Source organism: Callithrix jacchus, chromosome 5 (assembly GCF_049354715.1).
Source record: "Callithrix jacchus isolate 240 chromosome 5, calJac240_pri, whole genome shotgun sequence".
Taxonomy (NCBI): domain Eukaryota; kingdom Metazoa; phylum Chordata; class Mammalia; order Primates; family Cebidae; genus Callithrix; species Callithrix jacchus.
Window position 1 is genome coordinate 110,887,054 of NC_133506.1, and position 23,010 is coordinate 110,910,063.

Consider the following 23,010-nt stretch of genomic DNA (forward strand, 5'->3'; position numbering starts at 1 on the left):
TTCTCACCCCCAAATCATAGGGAATGGGTGGAGAAGCACTAGGAGGCAGGTTGGGGAGTCAGCAAACTGTCAGAGGCATTTATTTGTTTCAGTTAATTATAGCTGAGGAAATTGGGGTATGTTTGCAGGGCGGTTGAGGCGGCACACGTGAAGTCTTCCCAGCCTGTACTCACTCCCTTGGGGATTTGGGATGTCAAAACACTCATTAGCACAGACCTCCCGGCTCCCCTCTGATCCTGGGCAAGGTTTGCCATCACCAAATCTGTTTCCCTGTTTGTTGTACCCTGAGTCCCTCACAGGGTTGCTGAAAGGTCCAAAATGAAAAACAGATGAGGGACTGTTCAGCTGTGCAACGGTGGTCAGATGCGGCGGGATCCTGATCCCCTGGGCAGGAATCATTTTCCTTCCCTGACTGCATCCTCTTCGCAGGCAAAGTTCATGAGGGACCCTCCCCTTTCTTTCCTTCCTCTCACCCCCTTCCCAGGTCACAGGATGCTGCGAAGAGGAGGGACAGAAATGATGACTGGGGAAGAAACCTGGATTAGAGCTGGGCCTTGTGACTCATGCTGGAGTCCATTGTATCTACTTCCAAGGAAAATCACACAATTCTCAATTGGCTGTGGATGTGGGGTCAACTAACGGGCACTGCCTCTTATACCCTGGGACTCATTTTCAGCAGTGGCTTCAGAATTTCTACATAGAAGTGACTCAAGAGCTGCAGTCTACGGAAGGGGTAGAAGGTGCCGCCAAAGGAATTGGAAACGGTATTAGCAAAGCAAGGATCCTGGTTTTAATTGAGTATGTGCAAATTTGGGGTGGCTTTTGGAAGTGAGTGGTTATCATGTAGTACAAAAGTCCATGATGCTTGCACTACCAATTTACCTTGGGGATCGAAGATAAAGATGTGATGAGGATTGTTAGGGGCAAGATAGATGTCACAGCACGAGCATCAGGTGGGAAGTTTGGAAACCTAGGATAGAATCCAGTCTCCAGCAGCAACTATTTGACTTCTCATCTTGAAATAAGGATACTAGATGAGAGATTCTCTAAGACTCCTTTCTTAATCCATCCTCTGTCCTCTAATAGGTTAGGATAGAAAACTTACAAGTAAATCCAGCCTAAGGGACAAAAGTCCCAAATGGTGTCATTAGGTTTTCTCGTGTCCCTTGTGTTTTCATTGATTTTTCAAAGGTCAGAGAGAGAACACTAATCCTGAGTCACTTCCTTCAAGAGGCTTCTTACCTACCTCCTGCAAGGTGCAGGGAGAAGAGGAGGGATTGGGTGGTACAAAGGGAGAAACTCATTCTCATTCAATGTCTGCTATTCCGGGCTGCCAGATACTTCATATTTGTTATCTTGCCAAGTGCGAATAATATTAATTGGCACTAATTACTCTGAGGTTGGGAAAGATTATGTATACTGTTAACAGCTGAAATTGCCTTCTCTGCCGGGAGTGGTGGCTCATGCCTGTAATCGAAGCACTTTGCGAGGCCAAGGTGGGTGGATCACCTGAGGTGGAGTTCAAGACCAGCATGGCCAACATGGTGAAATCCCGTCTACTAAAAATAAAAAAAAAAATTAGCCAGGCATGGTGGTGGGTGCCTGTAATCCCAGCTACTCAGGAGGCTGAGGCAGGAGAATTACTTGAACCCAGAAGGCAGAGGTTGCGATGAGAGAAGTTTGCACCATTGCCTGGGCGACGAATGAGACTTGTCTCAAAACAAAAAGTGTGTGTGTGGGGGGCTTCTCCTTATTGGACGCTCCATAAATATCAATTTCTAAAATAAATGGATGCCAGAGACAGAATTCAAATCCAGTTTTAATTCAACTCCAAGGCCCATGCTATTCACACTGCATCCTCCACCCCAAGTTAGAAAGGAAGATGGTGGCTGAACTTCTCAAATGCCGTCCATCTCTGGCAAACTTTGTTAAAATGTCGTTCAGGAGACACTCTTTTGAGACCATGCACCAAATAATCAGTGATGACTTCACTTCCCCACTCCACTGATGAAGCATTCTGCAAGGCATTTTGGTTGATTCAAACAGAAGGAAATCTAAAAAGCAGGTATGTTGTGGGACCTGTGGTTGTGTTATAGCAGGTAATTAGTAAAACAGGAGCAGGGCAGAAGAGGACCCCCCGCCCCCACCACCAGGAATGTCAGACCACCATCAGGTGTTGGTCAGGCAGTTGTTAAACTCTCTCTCTAAAATGATAATTGGCCTCAGCCAGCACAAGGGAAAGGCAGTCTCTTAATAGATAAAAACACCTGAAACTGGTAATCAGCAGCTTCCCTATAAGATCTCAGGAGCTGGGCAAGTGGGCTCAAGGCATGTGCCCAAGAGGCAAAATGGTGGTATTCAACGGGTATATAACCTTCTTCTAGGAGCACTTGACTGGTAAGGGAAGAAGGCCTGAAGTGAGTAAGCATGCATACAACTTCCCCGATCATGTGGCTCCTCCCAAGTGCTGGTGGGCCACTGTGCATGCAAACAGCTCATCCCAAGGTAAGAAATCAGGGGAGAAGGGATTCATCCTGCATACCAATGTATAAAACCCCAAGGCAAAGGTCAAACCACACGCTTGAATCTCTCAAGTGGCCTGCTTGGCCTCTTCCAAGAGTATTTTACTTCCCTTTGTTCCTGCTCTAAACTTTTTAATAACCTTTCACTCCTGCTGTAAAACTTGCTTCTGTCTCTCCCTCTGCCTTAAGCCCCTTGGTCAAACTCTTCTGAGGAGGCAAGAACTGAGGTTGCCGCAGACCCATAAGGATTCGCTGCTGCTAACATACTTCGGTGCTGCATAACTCAGTATGTTTCCTAGTGCTATCAGTTGCAAGAGCAAGAAGCCTACTCAAACTAGCCTTAAAAGCAGGTGGGGCAGGAGAGGGTAATTATAATGCTAGATATTGTTCAGAATTCAAGGGAAGCTCAAAAACTTAGACATCAGGAAAGGCAAGAATCAAGGAAATCCAAGGACTTCGAAGGATTGCAAGGACATGTATGTATCTGCCATTCATTCCTCCATGGACTCATTTTGCCCTTCTGTGTGGCTTTTTTTGTTTTGGGATTTTTGTTTGTTTTGAGACAAAGTTTCACTCTTGTTGCCCAGGCTGGAGTGCAATAACATGATCTCAGCTCACAGCAACCTTTGCCTCCTGGGTTCAAGCGATTCTTCTGCCTCAGTCTCCTGAGTAGCTGGGATTACGGGCACCCACCACAACACCCAGCTAATTTTTTTGTATTTTTACTAGAGACGGGGTTTCATCATGTTGGCCAGGCTGGTCTTGAGCTCCTGATCTCAGGTGATCCACCCACCTCAGCCTCCCAAAGTGCTGGAATTACAGGTGTGAGCCACTGCGCTCTGTGTTGTTTGGGGGAGAACTTTGCAATGTGCAATGTGCATAGGAATCATCTGAAGATCTTGTTAAAACAGATTGTGATTCAGGAGTCTAAGAGAGGACCAAAGAGTCTACTCTCCCGGAAAGCTTCCAGCTGATGCTGATGCTGTTAATCTGTAGACCACATTTGGAGAAGCAAGAACTTTGACCATAAGTTCACAAGCTCAATTGCAATCACCTGGGGAAAAAATTTAAACTATGCCTGGGTTCCACTCCTACCCCAATCCCACCCCTCCCATTTTGATTCAGTTGATTGACCTGGGATCAGGATTTTGTTTCCCAGGTGATTCTAATCAGCAGCAAAGTTTGAGAGCCACTACCTTAGATATCAGCTGATTCAATGGAGTGGCTCCTCTGGGGCCAGACATTCCTCCTAGTCAGGCCCCCTGTGGATGGAGGTAGGGCTCAAATTGTAAACACATCAGCCACACTCAGGAATATATAGGACAGGTGGTCAAACAGGAAGCAGGAGTGGGCAGGTAGGCAAGGATCAGCACATCTGGAACAGGAAGGGGCTTAGAGTCCAAATAACTTGGGTTCAAATCCTGGCATTACCATTTCCCTAGTTACATGCTCTGCTCTAGGAATTCTGATCTCAGAATTCTTTGAGCTTTAGGTTCTTTAACGGAAAGATGAAGCCTACAATTCCTGACCCATGTTCCTCTCAACCAGAGAGTGCAGAGTAGAATAAACCAAGAGAGCTTTCTAAGGAAAATGGGCTGATGGTCCACAGCAGAGGCTGCAAGTTCAACGAGTTGCAGGGTGGTGCCAGGCATGGGTGTTTTTGCAAACACCTGAGAGGATCCTTATGTGCATCCCTGACCATGAACCATGAATCGACTGAGATCACAGACCTTAGAGCTGTCCTTGACTCCTTCTACTAAACCCTGCAGGCTCAACCTCCCTAGATAGCTCTTCAATCTATCCATCCACCTCATCCCTAGATGAGACTGATGTAAAAGTCTCTCTCACTTTTCCTAATTGTTTGCAATCCATCTTCCTCATAATTACCAGTATAATCTTTCTAACATAGAAACCTGCTCCTGTCATTCTCCTGGTCAGGCTAAAGTCCAAAGGCCTTAGAGCAGCATGCAAGGATATTCATGGTCTGACCATACCTATTTTTTTACCACCTTCCTTATATCCTTTGCACCAACCATGCTGTCGCCTGTAGGAGTGTTCTGTTCTCTTCTCTTACCTCTGTGCTGCCACCTGGGATACCCCTCTTCATCTTCCTGACAAGCTCCTGCTCATCTTCGCTCACCTCAACCATCACCTTCCTTCTGGGGACTCCCGAGGCCCATCCTGTGCCCCATCAGAGCTTATGGAAGGCATGGGGCCAATTCTATTTTAGGGGCTATAAGGGACATTTCAAAAGATAGAGAAATGCCAGAAGAAAATTATAAAAAGTTGTCATTCTATCTTTAGGAATATGTGTATTCACTTGGAAACGAATCAAACATTCTAATTTGAGCCCCTTCAAAAATGTTAGAACTGGCCAAATAACCCCTCTACTCCTTTACCTCCATCAGCCCCACTCTAATGCCCTGCTTTGAACAAGCAGGACACACATCTAGTAGTGCATAAAGTATATCCAAGGGATATGTTTGCATAGGCAAGTCTTAAGGGAATTTATAGGTCCTCAAATTCTATATGTATTTTTTCTTAAAATTGACCTGCCTGAGAAAGTGTTTTTTTTTCTTTTTCTTACTTTCATGTCATTCTTTTTTATTTATTTTTTTGAGACGGGGTCTCACTTTGTCAGCCAGGCTGGCATGCCATGGTGTGATCTCAGCTCACTGCCGCCTTGACCTCCCAGGTTCAAGTGATCCTCCTGTCTCAGCCCCCCAAGTAGCTGGGATTACAGGTGTGCACTACCATGCCTGGCAGATTTTTGTATTTTTTGTAGAGATGGGGTTTTGTCCTGTTGCCCAGGCTGGTCTTGAACTACTGAGCCTAAGCAATTCTCCCACCTCAGCCTCCCAATGTGCTGGGATTACAGGTGTGAGCCACCGTGCCTGGCCTTGCATATAATTTTTTTTAACTGCATTTTAGGTTTTGGGGTACATGTGAAGAACATGCAAGATTGTTGCATAGGTACACACATGGCAGTGTGATTTGCTGCCTTCCTCCCTATTAACTATATCTGGCATTTCTCCCAATGCTATCTCTCCCCAACTCCCCACCCTACACTGTCCCTCCCCTATTTCCCCCAACAGACCCCAGTGTGTGATGCTCCCCTCCTTGTGTCCTTGTGTTCTCATTGTTCAACACCTGCCTATGAGTGAGAATATGCGGTGTTTGATTTTCTGTTCTTGTGTCAGTTTGCTGAGAATGATGGTTTCCAGGTTCATCCATGTCCCTACAAAGGACATGAACTCATCGTTTTTTTATGGCTGCATAGTATTCCATGGTGTACATGTGCCACATTTTCCCAGTCCAGTCTATCATCGATGGGCATTTGGGTTGGTTCCAGGTCTTTGCTATTGTAAACAGTGCTGCAATGAACATCTGTGTGCATGTGTCCTTATAGTGGAATGATTCATAATCCTTTGAATATATACCCAGTAATGGGATTGCTGGGTCAAATAGAATTTCTATTTCTAGGTCCTTGAAAAATCGCCACACTGTCTTCCACACTGGTTGAGATAATTTACACTCCTACCAACAGTGTAAAAGTGTTCCTATTTCTCCACATCCTCTCCAGCATCTGCTGTCTCCAGATTTTTTAATGATCGCCATTCTAAATGGCGTGAGATGGTATCTCAATGTAGTTTTGATTTGCATTTCTCTAATGACCAGTGATGATGAGCATTTTTTCATATGTGTGTTGGCCTCATGTATGTCTTCTTTGTCTTCTGTTTATCCTTCACCCATTTTTGAATGGGCTTTTTCTTGTAAATCTGTTTTAGTTCTTTGTAGATTCTGAATATCAGCCCTTTGTCAGATGCATAGACTGCAAAATTTTTTTCCCATTCTGTTGGTTGCCGATTCACTCTAATGACTGTTTCTTTTACTGCGCAGAAACTGTGGAGTTTGATTAGGTCCCATTTGTCTATTTTGGCTTTTGTTTCCAATGCTTTTGGTGTTTTGGTCGTGAAGTCCTTGCCTATGCCTATGGTCCTGAATGGTTTTGCCTAGATTTTCTTCTAGGGATTTTATGGTGTTAGGTCTTGTGTTTAAGTCTTTAATCCATCTGGAGTTACTTTTAGTGTAAGATGTCAGGAAAAGGGGGTCCAGTTTCTGCTTTTTGCACATGGCTAGCCAGTTTTCCCAACTCCATTTATTAAACAGGGAATCCTTTCCCCATTGCTTGTTTTTGTCAGGTTTGTCAAAGATCAGATGATTGTAGATGTGTGGCGTTGTCTCTGAGGCCTCTGTTCTGTTCCATTGGTCTATATCTCTGTTTTGGTACCAGTACCATGCTGCTTTGATTACTGTAGCCTTGTAGCATAGTTTGAAGTCTGGTAGTGTGATGCCTCCAGCTTTGTTCTTTTTGCTTAGAATTAACTTGGCTATGCAGGCTCTCTTTTGGTTCCATATGAAGTTTAAGTTTTTCCAGTTCTGTGAAGCAGGTCATTGGTAGCTTGATGAGGATAGCATTGAATCTGTAAATTACTTTGGGCAGTATGGCCATTTTCACAATATTGATTCTTCCTAACCATGAGCATGGAATGTTTCTCCATCTGGTTGTGTCCTCTCTTATTTCGTTGAGCAGTGGTTTGTAGTTCTCCTTGAAGAGGTCCCTTACATTCCTTGTTAGTTGTATTCCTAGGTATTTTATTCTCTTTGTAGCAAGTGTGGATGGCAGTTCATTCTTGATTTGGCTCTCTTTAAGTCTGTTATTGGTGTATAGGAATGCTTGTGGTTTTTGCACATTGATTTTGTATCCTGAGACTTTGCCGAAGTTGCTTATCAGTTTCAGGGGATTTTGGGCTGAGACAATGGAGGCTTCTAGATATACAATCATGTTGTCTGCAAATAGAGACAACTTGACTTCCTCCTTTCCTATTTGACTACCCTTTACTTCTTTTTCTTGCCTGATTGCTCTGGCTAGAACTTCCAATACTATATTGAATAGGAGTGGTGAGAGAGGGCATCCTTGTCTAGTGCCAGATTTCAAAGGAAATGCTTCCAGTTTTTGCCCATTCAGTATGATATTGGCTGTTGGTTTGTTGTAAATAGCTTTTATTATTTTGAGATACATTCTACCAATACCTAGTTTATTGAGGGTTTTTAGCATAAAGGGCTGTTGAATTTTGTCAAAGGCCTTCTCTGCATCAATTGAGATAATCATGTGGTTTTTGTCTTTGGTTCTGTTTATGTGGTGAATTATGTTTATAGACTTGCGTATGTTGAACCAGCCTTGCATCCCCGGGATGAATCCTACTTGATCATGGTGGATAAACTTTTTGATGTGCTGTTGCAATCTATTTGCCAGTATTTTATTGAAGATTTTTGCATCTATGTTCATCATGGATATTGGCCTGAAGTTTTCTTTTCTTGCCGAGTCTCTGCCGGGTTTAGCTATCAGGATGATGTTGGTCTCATAGAATGATTTGGGAAGGATTCCCTCTTTTTGGATTGTTTGGAATACTTTCAGAAGGAATAGTACCAGCTCCTGTTTGTATGTTTGGAAGAATTCAGCTGTCAACCCATCTGGACCTGGGCTTTTTTTTGGGTAGTAGGCTCTTAATTGCTGTCTAAACTTCAGACCTTGTTATTGGTCTATTCAGGGTTTCGACTTCTTCCTGGTTTAGGCTTGGGAGGATGCAAGTGTCCAGGAATTTATCTATTTCTTCAAGGTTTACTAGTTTATGTGCATAGAGTTGTTTGTAATAATCTCTGATGATGGTTTGTATTTCTGTGGAATCTGTGGTGATATCCCCTTTATCACTTTTTATTGCATCTATTTGATTCTTCCCTCTTTTCTTTTTTATTAATCTGGCTAGTGGTCTATTTTGTTGATCTTTTCAAAAAACCAGCTCCTGGATTTATTGATTTTTTTTTTGAAGGTTTTTTTGTGTCTCTGTCTCCTTCAGTTCTGCTCTGATCTTAGTTATTTCTTGTCTTCTGCTAGGTTTTGAGTTTTTTTGATCTTGCTCCTCTAGCTCTTTCAATTTTGAGGATAGGGCGTCGATTTTAAATTTTTCCATGCTTCTCATGTGGGCATTTATTGCTATATATTTTCCTCTAGACACTGCTTTAAATGTGTCCCAGAGATTCTGGTATGTTGTGTCTTCATTATCATTGGTTTCCAAGAACATCCTTATTTTTGCCTTCATTTCATTGTTTATCCAGTCAACCTTCAAGAGCCAGTTTTTCAGTTTCCATGAAGCTGTGTGGTTCTGAGTTAGTTTCTGAATTCTGAGTTCTAACTTGATTGCACTGTGGTCTGAGAGACTGTTTGTTATGATTTCAGTTCTTTAGCATTTGCTGAGGAGTGATTTACTTCCAATTATGTGGTCAATTTTAGAGTAGGTGTGATGTGGTGCTGAGAAGAATGTATATTCTGTGGATTTAAAGTGGAGAGTTCTGTAAATGTCTATTAGGTTTGCTTGGTCCAGGCTTGAGTTTAAGTCCTGGATATCCTTGTTAATTTTCTGTCTGGTTGATCTGTCTAATATTGACAGTGGAGTGTTAAAGTCTCCCACTATTATTGTGTGGGAGTCTAAGTCTCTTTGTAAGTCATTAAGAACTTGCCTTATGTATCTGGGTGCTCCTGTATTGGGTGTGTATATATTTAGGATCATTAGCTCTTCTTGTTGCATTGATCCTTTTACCACTATGTAATGTCCTTCTTTGACTCTTTTCACCTTTGTTGGTGTATCAGAGACGAGAATTGCAACTCCTGCTTTTCTTTTTTGCTCTCCATTTGCTTGGTAAATCTTCCTCCATCCCTTTGTTTTGAGCCTTTGTGTATCCTTGCATGTGAGATGGGTTTCCTGGATACAGCACACCAATGGGTTTTGACTCTTAATCCAATTTGCCAGTCTGTGACTTTTGATTGGGGCATTTAGCCCATTTACATTTAGGGTTAATATTGTTGTGTGTGGATTTGATCCTGCCATTTTGATGCTAGCTGGCTGTTTTGCCTGTTAGTTGATGCAGTTTCTTCATTGTGTTGATACTCTTTACCATTTGGTATGTTTTTGGAGTGGCTGGTACTGGTTGTTCCTTTCTATGTTTAGTGCTTCTTTCAGGAGCTCTTGTAACTTAGGCCTGGTGGTGATGAAATCTCTGAGTACTTGCTTGTTCATAAAGCATTTTATTTCTCCTTCACCTATGAAGCTTAGTTTGGCTGGGTATGAAATCCTGGGTTGAAAGTTCTTTTCTTTACGGATGTTGAATATTGGCCCCCACTCTCTTCTGGCTTGTAGGGTTTCTACTGAGAGATCTGCTGTGAGTCTGATGGGCTTCCCTTTGTGGGTAACCCGACCTTTCTCTCTGGCTGTCTTTAGCATTTTCTCCTTCATTTCAACCCTGGTGAATCCGACAATTATGTGCTTTGGGGTTGCTCTTCTTGAGGAATATCTTTGTGGTGTTCTCTGTATTTCCTGGACTTGAATATTGGCCTGCCTTGCTAGGTTGGGGAAGTTTTCCTGGATAATATCCTGAAGAGTAGTTTCCAGCTTGGATTCATTCTCTCCATCACATTCAGGTACACCTATCAAACGTATATTAGGTCTTTTCACATAGTCCCATATTTCTTCGAGACTTTGTTCATTCCTTTTTGCACTTTTTTCTCTAATCTTGCCTTCTCATTTTATTTCATTGAGTTGATCTTCAACCTCTGATATCCTTTCTTCTGCTTGGTCAATTTGGCTGTTGAAATTTGTGTATGCTTCACAAAGTTCCCGTGTTGTGTTTTTCAGCTTCATCAATTCACTTATATTCGTCTAAGTTGTTTATTCTCGTTAGCCTTTCATCACATCTTTTTTCAAGGTTCTTAGCTTCTTTGCATTGGGTTAGAACATGTTCTTTTTTTTTTTTTTTTTTTTTTGAGACAGAGTCTCACTCTGCGCCAGGCGCTAGACTGGAGTGCAGTGGCGCAATCTTGGCTCACTGCAACCTCTGCCTCCTGGGTTCAAGCAATTCTCCTGCCTCAGCCTCCTGAGTAGCTGGGATTACAGGTGTGCGCTGCCATGCCCAGCTAATTTTTGTATTTTTAGTAGAGACGGGGTTACACCACGTTGGCCAGGATGGTCTCGATCTCCTGACCTTGTGATCCACCTGTCTCTGCCTCCCAAAGTGCTGGGATTACAGGTGTGAGCCACTGCACCTGGCCACTAGAACATGTTCTTTTAGCTCAGAGAAGTTTCTTATTACCCACCTTCTGAAGCCTGTTTCTGTCAATTCATCACACTTATTCTCCATCCAGCCTTGTTCCCTTGCTGGCAAGGCGTTATGATCCCTTGTAAGAGGAGAGGTGTTCTGGTTTTGGGTGTTTTCATCCTTTTTGCACTGGTTTCTTCCCATCTTTGTGGATTTATTCCCCTGTCGTTTTTGTAGTTGTTGGCTTTCAGATTAGGTCTCTGAGTGGATGTTCAGTTTGTTGATGATGAAGTTATTTCTTTCTGTTCCTTAGTTTTCCTTCTAACATTCCCTCTGCTGTAGGACTGCTGAGGTCCACTCCAGGCCCTGCTTGCCTGGGGATCACCCGCAGCAGCTGCAGAACAGGAAGGGTTGCTGCCAGTTTCTTCTGCTATCTTTGTTCCAGAAGGATACCCACCGAATGTCAGTCTGAGCTCTCCTTTATGAGGTGACTCTTTGGATATATAGGGGTCAGGGAGCTGCTTGAGGGAACAGTCTGTCCTTTATAGGAGCTCAAGTGCTGAGCTGTGAACTCCATTGTTAATTCAGAGCTGCTGGGCAGGTACATTTAAGTCTGCTGAAGCAGAACTCATAAACCCCCTTTTTGTCCCCAGGTGTTCTGTCCCTGGGAGTTAGGGCCTTATTTATAAGTTTCTGTCATGCTGCTGCCTTTTTTGTAGGGCTGCCCTGCCCAGCGAGGAGGCAGCCTAGTCACTGTCTGCCTGCAGAGGCTTTGCTGAGCTGCTGTGGGCTCCACCCAGCTGGCATGTGAACTTTCCTGAAGTCCTGTTTATATGGATATAGTTAGAACTGCCTCTGTAATGGCGGTCCACCTCTGTAATGGCAGGCTGCCTTGGCAATGGTGGGCCACCTCGGTAATGGTGGACCCCCCGGTAATGGCAGATGCCCTTCCCCCATAAAGCTGGACTATCCTGGGTTCAGCTGTGCTTGCTGTGAAACTCTCAATCCAGAGCATTTTAAATTGCTGTTTTTTATGGGGTTGGGACCAGCCGAGCCTGATCGCCTGGCTCCCTGCCTCAGACCCCCCCCCCTTTTTTTTTTTCAGTTGAACAGGCAACTCTGTCTCCCAGGTGTTCCAGTTGCCTATTGAAATGGTGCTGGGATCTGTGTGATTTACTGTGTGGCAACCCACTGTGCCAGCTGAAACAGCCATGCTGAGATTTGTGGTGCTTTTTTAGTCCGGTAATCTCCTGGCCTGGCTCTCTGTTTCAGTCCCCTTTTTTATCAGTTGAATGGGCAATTCTGTCTCACAGGAGCTCCAATCACCAGCTAAAACAGCACCCGGACCCATGTATTTTGTACAGAGACCTGCTGCCCTGGGGCACCAGTCAAAACAGCCACACTGGCAACCCGTGGGGCTCCTCCACTTGGGAATCTCCTGATCTGTGGACAATAAAAATTTGTCTGGAAATGCGGCATCCACTCACCCTCCATGCCTTCGCTGGGAGCTGCAATCCTGAGCTGCTCCTAATCGGCCATCTTGGATCTGTCCTTCAAGAAAGTGCTTGTTGATGAGGCCTCATGCTGATTGTTTTTTCTTTTCCTTTCCTCTCCTCTCCTTTTACAATCACATTTCCCTCATTTTACAAAAGATAGGCATACTTCCTACCCATCCTAAATCTTACTATAGCTCTGGGCTCCAGTTGTAGGCATAAAAATGTCCAGGGCACCAGACAAAGGGACAGCAAGGAGGTTTGTTGTCTGTGAAGTCTTTTTCTTTATCAGTTAACCACAACCACTCTCATCTGTCTCCTATATTTGTAGTTCTATTAAAGTTTTGTTTTTCATGGGTAATAATTATTTAAAAATTTACTATAGACATGTGGTTTTGATCATGCATATGCTAGTAATGAAGGTAACCATAAGTCATACCTAAAGAAAAAAATTTTATGAGCCTTGTTTTATTTTCTCTGAAAATAAAATAAGAATCTCAGTATATAGCTATTGTTTTATGACTGAGAAATATGATGGAGGGACAATATAAGACTTTCAGGCATAAAAATATATTACATAAGAAACAAACTCTGAGGAAACAGAATGTAAATAATGATTTTGATAAAAGAAAGTGGTGTACAAATTCCAACTCCATTTTTCAAATGGATGTTGGTTGGTATTAAATGACTAGGGTTTTAATAGTTCATCAGATATATTAAAAAGTCATGCAGTAGCTTATTTTTAAGTGCCAATACTTAGAGCAGCTATTATACCCTTTGCAACTATTTAAGCTTGTGATAAAAAAATGTTAGTTGTCAACTTTATAATGTGCAATGTGGATTCATGGTTTAAAAAGAATTTTAGGGAGCATATAAGCAAAAAAATTAAAAGACCAATGCTCTAAGAAATGATAGGCCTTATTTTGAGTATCTGAATAACTGGGGCTGAGGATGAAGTGGGGACTGAGTGGCCAGAAAGAGAATTCAGGAGAGGATGAAGAGTAGAAAAGGTGATCTGGAAGTAGAGGCTGGTTCCCCTATGATATGGTTTGGCTGTGTCCCCACCCAAATCTCATCTTGCATTGTTGCTATCATAATCCCCTGCCATGTAAGGGACCCTGTGGGAGGTAACTGAATCATGAGGGCAGGTTTTTTCTATGCTGTTCTCATGATAGGGAATAAGTATCATGAGATCTGATGGTTTTATAAAGGGCAGTTCACCTGCACACACTCTCTCTTGCCTACTGCCATGTAAGACGTGCCTTTGCTCCTCCTTTACCTTCTGTCATAACTGTGAGGACTCCCCAGCCAGGTGGAACTGTGTATCCATCAAACTTCTTTTTCTTTATACATTACGCAGTCTCAGGTATTTCTTCATAGCAGTATGAAAATGGACTAATGCATCCTGAAAGTAACTAAACAACTCTGGACAGTGTTCAAACACAGTATAAATGGAGGCTAGAGGTAGGTAGTGATAATCTGAAGATCCAGCACAGCAGGCTTAGCCTAACCTGGGTGGGGGCTTTGTCCAGAAGGTTGGTAAACCTCAAAGTCATGTATATGAGGGGTGATAAGCCTGGATTCCAGCTGGGAACCTGACAAAGATGTCAAGACCTGAAATCAAAGACACTGGGCTTCAGAAGAAGGTTCTCATATTAGGATTAGGCTAATCAGTGGTTAGGCTATTGAAACAACCAACCTCAGTATCTCAGTGGTTTAATACAGAGCTTTTCCCCTCCCTCATATAACAGTTTGATGACTCAATGTCATGACAGGCCCCTGTTAATCTCAACAGGGAAGATACCATGTTTGAGAGGCTGAAGAAGAGACCCAGAGCTAGCAAATGAGCCATAGATTATTATTGGAGGAAATTTACACACAGAGATGGTCCAGTGACAATGGGCCAGACAGGAGAGCCACACTCACTTGCAAATACCACGTGGTCTATATAGCATATAGCACATAGCATTTCCATTTTGCACCCTCCCCTTAACAACCTCCACCTGTCAACCCATTTAACCCAAAACAAAGGGCTTTGATTCCTTGTATGGCTTGTGTTCCATGGGACAGGCTAGGGGTTCAGATATTCACCATAGTTAAGAAATGAATCTCCAAGTTGGCCACTCCTAGATTCCTGAGCTTGGAACTCTGAACATACATTGAGGTGTGTCTACCATTCAGGGTCATTCTCAGGTATGCTTAAGTTATTGCTGTCATGTGTGTCTGTCATGTGCTCAGGGATCTGAGCGCCTTCCTTCTTAGTCTCCATCTTCTCCAAGAGCCAGAAGAAGAAGAGAGGGGATCAGGTGGCACTATTTATGGGCCTTCCATGGAAGTGACACCTGGGGTTACTTCTGCTTATATTCCTTCGAACATAATTCAGTTGAATGATCATACTAGAGGCAAGGAAGCCTGAAAAAATTATCTAGGTGAATGTCCAGAAGGTAAAGAAATAGGTTTGGTAAACTCCTGATGTTTCCCACCCCTGTCAAACTCTGGAGTCAGGCTTTGGTCTGGGTTAACATGCTGATTACCTAATTTCCATAAGCCTGTTTCTTTAACTGCAAAACAGGGATAATAATAGGACCTATTTTGTAGTATGAGGAATAAATGAGATGTGGAAGGCACAGGTTTAGGATTCAGTAACTGTTAACTCTCTGTACTGTTTCCAGGCATCCTGCCAGGCTTTGCAGGATGAAAAGATGTCAGAAGCAGGGACTTTGGACTCAAGTTCTCCCTGACTCAAAGCCCAGAGAGAGAGGATGATTGCCACCTTTGACTGGTCCTATCTCTTCCAAAGGGTCCTTTTGATTTATTACCAAGAAGGCATCTTCTAACCACAAAGGTAAGATTTCAATAATTCTCACCCAGTTCCTAGCTAAAGATGTACAAAGAAACTTCTAAGCCAATGATTTCCAAAGAGGAAATTGAATTTGTATGCTTTGAAGAGTGGGGCTTGATGATTGGGTGGTGTGTTATGGTTAAGTGTGGATGGAAGAGATATCCCACATGCAGCACGTGATGGGCCCCCAGGGACTGATGGCTTATGTATGACTGAGAGTCTACCCAGCTTGGCTTCATTATCAATTCTTGCCATCTCAGAGTCCAAATGCTCTCCAGGCATGAAGTCATTTCCTCCAAAAAATTTGAAGATGCCAAATATAAAATCAGTTGCCTCAAAAGTACCTTAAGCTAAGGTCACTATTCTTATTCCTCTGAGAAAGGTGAAAGGCATTTGATGGATAAAAATAGAACTGAACCCTAACTTGTAACCACTCAGCTTTAACTGGAAGTTGTCACCAAGTAAGAGATGCCCATCAACCTTGCACACAAAGCTGGTGCTAGTCTATGAACTGCTGGTGAAGTCATATTATGAAACAGTGTCTCTAAAGATATACCACCCATTCCCATACTATCAGCCATCCTGCCCCAGCATATCAGCAGGGAATATTTCCTTTGAAGGCACAAGTGGTTTGAAATATTGAATTGGAAAAATGCTCAAGGCATTACTTCTGCTCTCCTGGGCCCCATGCAGTTATCTACTGAAGGACTCAGATGTACCAGAGACAATTCATTTGTTGTCATTAGTTCTCCCCACAATATTCAGAAGTGAGTATATCTTCATTTCACAGATGAGATTTATATTCAAAACTGTTTAGAATCTGCTCAAGGTCACATACCCACTAGGTGATAGATGTGAATCCAGAATTGTGCTCCTCAGCACAGAGCCCTCTTCTCACTATGCCAGAGATGCTGAGTTTCTTGGCCTGGGCTGCAGCCCCACACAGCTGGTTTTGAGCTCCTTGGGTGAATCGACTGGGCTACCTGGGCTGAGAACCACTGCTCTACATCACCCTTCTTATATGAATCAGGGGTTTTATTCCATCTTGCATCACAGGTTCCTTTAGGGGAGTGAAAAAAAAGCTGCAGGTCTTCTCTACAGCAAAATAAATGTGTTTATACACAAAAAAGTTGCATACAATTTCAGATAATTATGGAATCTCCGAAGCTTCTACATGGATTCCCCAAAGGTCATGAACTTGAATTAAGATCCAAGCCTATAAATCCTTGACATCAGTTACTTGGCTGCACAGCGAGTTGGCTGCGAGCAGTTTAAATATTCAGATTTCTGGGCCCCATCCAAGAACTACTGATTCAGAATCTCTGGATTTATACTCCTAGATGTTGCTGAATTATTTTTTATATATTAAAGAACAAACCAGTCTGTGGACTGGCTTTTGGGAACCACCCCTCTAAATGATGCCCATTCTGGGGATCAGAATTCATCTCAGCCACTTTGACCTGTGTAACATTAGGTAAGCTACTTAACTCCCCTTTCAACTTTGTCTTCTGTAAATGGGGATAGTTGTCCCTACCTCAGAGTTAATATGGAATAAAATATTCCATCTAAGTGTTTAGCACAGTGTCTGGCACATAACTACCCAATGTCAATTTATTACTAATTATATAGTATTACCATTTTATTATCTAGGTAATAGTCACCATAAATGGTCTCTTTTTTACTGAGGTGGAAACAATACCATTGCTAGCCAAATGTTAATAAAAATACATGAAAGAAAGGAAAAAATTCAAAGTTTATTCAACATTAAGAATAACAGACAGATAAAGGTTTGGACTTAACAGCATAAATACCACCAATATCATGGTGTACAATGAAACTAACCTCATGTCAACTAGTACCTGTTTAACAGATGCGATCTTTGTGGTGTTGCCAAAAGGATAGTGGGTTATTGTTATGTTTGGTAAGGTGCTCAAAAATTAGACTTTGTCGACTTAAATACACACACACACATACACACACACACACACACACACACACACACACACACACACTCTTAGCCTCCTGCAAAATGTATTGACTTTAGTTGCTATATCCGATTCGGATAAGGCTTTGCTCATTTTTTTAAATGACATTATTAATTGCAGAAAAAAACTGGAGGAGACCTTGGCTTTGCCAGTGGGGGTACCTAGAAGCCCTCAGGAGGACATGGGCGACTAGGGGCAGAAGGTGCCCATCACCTGGAGGGCAGAACACTTAGTCTCAGACACCTACAGGGTGCTGAGACCCCAGTGCTAAATCCAGATCTCCAACTGTCATCACACACAGGTAAGCAGGCCTGGTCCCCTGCCTTGGGATCGCTTTAATTAACTGTGATTAAGTTTTTCTTAAAGGGACACTAGGGTAAAATGAGATAAACTACTAGAAAAACCAAAGTATAGCTTGGCATTTTACAGAATGTCTGTTGTTTTACCCGGGGACAGTGGGGAAGGTGACCCTGAAAATTCTTCTTGGTTCTTCTGAAAACAGACCCTAGACCTTTGAATGTACATTTGGAATTGCTGTGAGTTCCCTACCAAACCAGTGGGTGAGAAGGAATTTCTGGGTTATCTAGTACAAGTTCCCACTCACCCACTGTGGAATTCCATCTACACTCTCCTCAAACAAAGGTCCTTCTGCTTTGAGGGATGGGTCCTTGGAGGCCTGTTGTATTGAAGACAAAAAGCCTATCACAGTCTTGCCTAATGTGGTTTTTGAATGGTCCAAAGTGGCCACTCTCTGAAAGGAAAGAAGTAATCATTTACAGCCCTCTCCTCCACTAACTACCTTCTTAAGGCAGCACCAGCAAAACAATAGGCTGGTCAGTTTTTGCCTTTCTTTGCCAAATCTAGTCAAAGGAAACAACAACGTAACCTCATCAGGAGGTCCTAAGCTGCTCCTTCCAAATTATGTCTAGATGATGTCATTGTGATATGATTTGGATTCACTGTTAATGGCCAAATAATCTCAGAAAGATGCTTAGGATGAAAAGGTGAAAAATGACATAGGGTCTCCGATAATAGCTGCAGTCTGCAGGCATGCATCTGACCCTGGCTGACCCACATTACTGAGTCAACGCATGGCCTCCCGCTCCATGGAGCAGATCTGCCTTTTTGCTAGTTAACTGCTCCGGATGGACAGGCAGCCAGTCCAGGAGGGAGTGTTCGTGTGTGTGAATCGTGACAATGACCTACATATAAGGCACCTGTACAGACTACAAAGTGTTTAAATTTTTAAGACGAGGTAGGTTTCTGAAACCTCTCCTGGCACACAAAAGAATACATTTTATTAGAATCTTTTTATTTTTTTGCAGAAAATATTTGAGATGCTCATTTGATATAAACGTCTAATCCAAGAAAGACCAGTGTTCGAATATAGTTTTTCAGCTACCATTTGATATGGCCATAAATTTGGATGGTCCATGTTGCAGTCCTTCCACAATTCTCCACTTAAAGACATAATATTTTTTTTTGTTTTAATGACTGTTGCCATTTAACAATTCTACAATTCGCCTCTTTGCCTGTAAAATGGCCAACTCTATGTCCACTTGTTTCTCATACTGATTATCTTTTATTTAGCTCTGCTTAAGACTGCAGAAGTTTTTGATTTTCTTATCCACCTGAACAATATTGCAATTCCAATATACCCCCATCTCCTACTGTCATCTATAGCTTGGGACAAAATGAACACCTAGTAGAAATATCCTACTGGTTGGGTTTCCCAAGGTTATGACACTATGAGAGAAGCATTGCTTATGGACTGACAAGGAGACCACCAGATCATTAAAGAATTAGATACTCTGAAGGCAGGAAACTAGAAAATCCAATTGATGAAAGGATAATTTAATCTAGCATAAAATGTTTGTCATAACAGCAGAATTTCTTGACATTTTACAACTTAAGGAAACAAAAGAACAATCATCTTTAAAGTCAAACATTTATCAAATTATAAACCAAACACATAGCACCGATATCAACCTCATAAAACGTGCGGGCCCGCAGGGTAGAACAGAACTGTCTGGGACATTGGCAGCAACGCGCCATTCCAGGAACTCAGAATTTCGAAGTGAACATTTTTGTGGCAGATGCTTTTCCTAAAAAACACTGTATCATCCAATAAATATTTGACTAAAATCCATTTTGTGCTTTTGGGTGATGTTAACTGACTTCTTTCTGAGGCCTAATAAGAAACAAGAAAGCTCCTTGTGTGTTTTAGAGCAGGATTCATCATCACAAGCCTCGATACTGTCATAAAATTTTAATTTAAAGCAGAAAACATGCTGATGTGTCAGTGATAGGGCTTAAAATATTAAAGACTTCAAAACCCCCAAGCGCTTCTTCTCTGTACAACATTGGTGAATATATATCTTTGCTATATAATTTTAAAACATGGAATAGTTTTCCTCTTCTCTTTTCTATATATAATATATGTCTTCCAAAATACATTGTCAGTATTTATATCTGAAAAATACTGTACAAAAAAGAACTTCCTATAATTACTCTGTATAAACATTAAACAATTTAATAATCTCTTCTTTTGGTCTGTAGTAAACATTTAAATTGATTGGATTAACCACAGTTTGTGACAACACCATCCCCTTCTGAGATACACCAGTGTCTTTTACATTCAATTTTCAGAAGTCCACTTTATAAGAGCACATACGTTCAAAAGCAAACAGAGAATAAGAAACATAAGCTTCAGAATCATTAATTTATGAGGCATTCAATAATGACACCACTAGGAAAAGGGCCTTATAAAACATCAACTTATTAACTGATTTTCTTTTTAAAAACAGCAAAGTATAATTCACAAAAATATATATATTACCAAAAAATGGGAAAACTGAATCTTAAGTAACTGTTTTGAATATCAAGAAGGATGTGGAAAAACTAGAAAAGTAGGGGCAAGGCAGGGTGTCAAGGAAGGGAAACAACAAAACCAAACACATCAATATCAAAGGCTAATCCAAGACGCAGTTTTTGGCTCGTGTACTAATAAACTAACCCTTCATCCTTAGACCTCCCATTTCCCTCTGCTTCCTTGTCCTAGGGAATAGTCTGGCCATGCTCAAATGCATTACTTTACTTTTTGTTTTTTAAAAGATAGTGAAATTCTTAGGTAGGGAGAATATCCTACGTCCACTAGTAATACTCAGGCAGCATGCTCTAGCGTACAATAGGATTATTGCTTTAGGTACAGACAGTGCAAAAACACACTCTGTGTTCTATAATAGTACTCTTACTTATCTGGGGTTGGTAGAATTAAAAGGAAACTTAGTAGATAGCAGGAAGTAAATATGGGATCTAATAAATCTAAACAGCACTTTAATTTGAAGACGATTATCACCAAAACTGAAAGTAAGAGGAAAGCGACCTATAACGGACTAGAGCTGCGGTGTAGTGCGAAGTTATTGTATGCACCTCATTAGCATGGTAACTTACGGACTAAACAGAAACAAGAGCTTGTCCTCTTAAATACTGAGATCCACTATCTTACCAGGGCCCTTTTTAGTGCATCCAAGCAGAGAGTCCTGGAAGAGTAGGTAAGCTCAAACATGAAGCAACGCTGGAGGCAGGAGTGAAGGAGGGAGGGGACGGGAGACCCACGAGAGGGCTCCTCAGTCTAGTAAAAACATGGCACCTTTCTTTGTTGGAACTAAAAGACAATGAGAGGGCTATCTTAAAGTGGCAAGAGCAAAGAAACACGCACACGCAAATACCGCTGACCACACACATGAGCACAAGCACATATACACGCACGCAAACACACAGATGCACACCAAAATGGGAGTCAGTTGTGTTTATGCCTCTGGTAAAGTGCTGATGTCAGAAAGGTTGGTTTGGGTGTGGTGCTATCAGACAGGAAACAAACTGTCCATCTATTCCAAAGCCAGCCCACAAAAATGCCATCCTACAGGGGCCCGTGCCTGGCCTCATACTTGGCAAGTATGTTCTTGCATTTGCCCAGCTCCTTCCTCAAGTCAGCCACCTCCTGGCGGAGGGCCGAGTTCTCCTTCTCCAGGAACGAGGCCCGGATGGCGATCTGGTTCTCCTTCAGCCTCCGGGCGTCACGGGAGCGCTTGGCTGCCATGTTGTTCTTTCTGCGCCTTGCCCAGTACTTGTCATCCTGCTCATTAGTTACAGAAGGAAAAAAGAAACAAGATATTAGATTTCAGCAAAGCCCAGTGCCAGCCAGGGCATGGGCAGCCTCCAGGATTGTGCTGAGGCACCAGCCCAGGTTTCCTAGCTTGTGTCTCCTTCCCTTACAGTTTCTTGTCTGAGAGCATGGCCTGTGAGCCACACTTCCTTCCTGGAGCAAGGACCCGCCAACCCTCCTCCTGTCCATATGTATAGTTTTTCCTTATTTTTCCTATTGCACAGGATCCTCCTCTGTCCAGCAGAGGTATGGTCAATGAAGCAGAGATCAGAGGCTGAATAAAGGCAGGTGGCTCACCTCGCCCTTTAAATTATATTCCAACTCTCTTTAAACTCCTTGCTCAACATTTTATTTTAAGAACCCTTTTCCTCCATCAGCACTCATAGGATTTTTGGGTATAAGTTGGTGCAAAATTTTTATAAGGCAATTTGGCAATATCTACAACTGTTTATTTATGTATTTTTGAGACAGTCTCCCTCTGTCACCCAGGCTGGAGTGGAGTGGCCCGATCTCGGCTCACTGCAACCTCTACTTCCTGGGTTTAAGCAATTCTCTGCCTCAGCCTCCCGAGAAGCTGGGATTACAGGCACGAGACATCACGCCAGGCTGATGTTTTGTATTTTTAGTAGAGATGGGGTTTCACCATCTTGGCCAGACTGGTCTTAAATCCTGACCTCATGATCCACCCACCTTGGCCTCCCAAAGTGCTGGGATTACAGGTGGGAGCCACCACGCCCAGCCATCTACAAGTATTGAAATGCAGATACTATTGATCTAGCAAGTTCACTTCCAGGATTTCATCCTGTAGCAATCTTCATACATGTACACGTACACACAAAGCATAAACTGTTCACTGGAGCACTGTGTGCAATAGATAAAATAAGGAAAAACTAGTTAGATGTAGGAGATTTAATAACTACATTATGATACAGTTATACAAAGGGATACATGGCAACTGTTAAATATAATGAGCCATCAGAACCAGAAAGATGTTTATGATATGCCACGACGTGGGTGGAAACAATGGCGATTCACATACAACTATGTACTGAATCAGCCCAGTTTGATTAAAATTCATGTAATATATTCATAGAAAGAGGCCCAGAAGAATTTATACTAACAAATAAAAGTGGGGCCTCTAGAAAGGGGACTGGCAGAGGCAAAGGAAAGAGGTAAGACTTTCTACCTTTTATATTATTCTGAACTATTACAATATCATATAATGGATATGTACACTTTGGTAATAAAAAAACTCTTCAACCTGCTGCTAATCAATGTACTCATATTGGTGGCTAGAATTTAAATAATTTATTCTAATTTCCTGTTTAACTGTTCTCTAGGTCTTAAGTAGTCTGAGTAATATTTTACTGCGGTCAGTGTAAAAACAGTCCCTCCTTCCCTGTCCTCCACCCCCACTGCTGCCTCCCTACCATAAAGGAAAAGCTTCTTAGAAGCTAAGAAGACTTAGAAAGGGGGATCGATCTTCTTTTAGATCTTCCCAATTTATTGATGGTGCCACCTGGTGAATTTTGCAACTCCCCTTTTTCAACAATTTGCAACAGCAAATCCCTCAGTCTTAGCAATGCTACTACCTGCAGTTACCTGCTACCCAGAATAAGTGGGTCAGGCCAGTGCTTGCCCCTGCTCAGAATTCCAAGGGGCAGCTAGCATTGGAGGAGGTCACATGGGTTGGTGGCAAGGCTGCAAGGAAAATCTAAGGTCAGCCATCCACCCTAAAACTGCCCATTACTCTAAACAGGCATTTGCCCTGCACAAATACAGAAAGTATGGGATATAAACTGTGTAGACACCTTCTATCTGCCATCCACAAGCTAGTACTATCATCTGA

At 42.4% G+C, this 23,010-nt stretch overlaps 2 protein-coding genes and 1 long non-coding RNA gene across 12 annotated transcripts in view; 2 read left to right on the forward strand and 1 right to left on the reverse strand.

The window, feature by feature from the left end:
- MMD (monocyte to macrophage differentiation associated) overlaps positions 1-560 on the forward strand; it is an 85,841-nt gene extending 85,281 nt beyond the window's left edge. Inside the window, exon 8 of the mRNA XM_035301149.3 lies at positions 485-560. Coding sequence (XP_035157040.1) covers positions 485-545 — 61 coding nt within the window. The 3' untranslated portion in view covers positions 546-560. The remainder of the gene's footprint in view (positions 1-484) is intronic.
- Positions 561-1,929: 1,369 nt separating this feature from the next.
- LOC144582667 (uncharacterized) lies at positions 1,930-15,011 on the forward strand. The gene is made up of 3 exons (XR_013535860.1): positions 1,930-2,065; positions 2,385-2,505; positions 14,839-15,011. It is a non-coding gene; the product is annotated as an uncharacterized LOC144582667 (long non-coding RNA).
- Positions 15,012-16,742: 1,731 nt separating this feature from the next.
- Positions 16,743-23,010, reverse strand: part of HLF (HLF transcription factor, PAR bZIP family member) — a 59,502-nt gene continuing 53,234 nt past the window's right edge. For 8 of the 10 annotated variants that reach the window (XM_002748405.5, XM_054256251.2, XM_017972635.4 and 5 more), the window contains one exon: positions 16,743-21,131. In XM_002748405.5, coding sequence (XP_002748451.1) covers positions 20,916-21,131 — 216 coding nt within the window. In that variant the 3' untranslated portion in view covers positions 16,743-20,915. Of the gene's footprint in view, positions 21,135-23,010 lie in introns of all 10 variants that reach the window. The other 2 variants (XM_008997338.5, XM_017972634.4) reach the window with 1 other exon arrangement.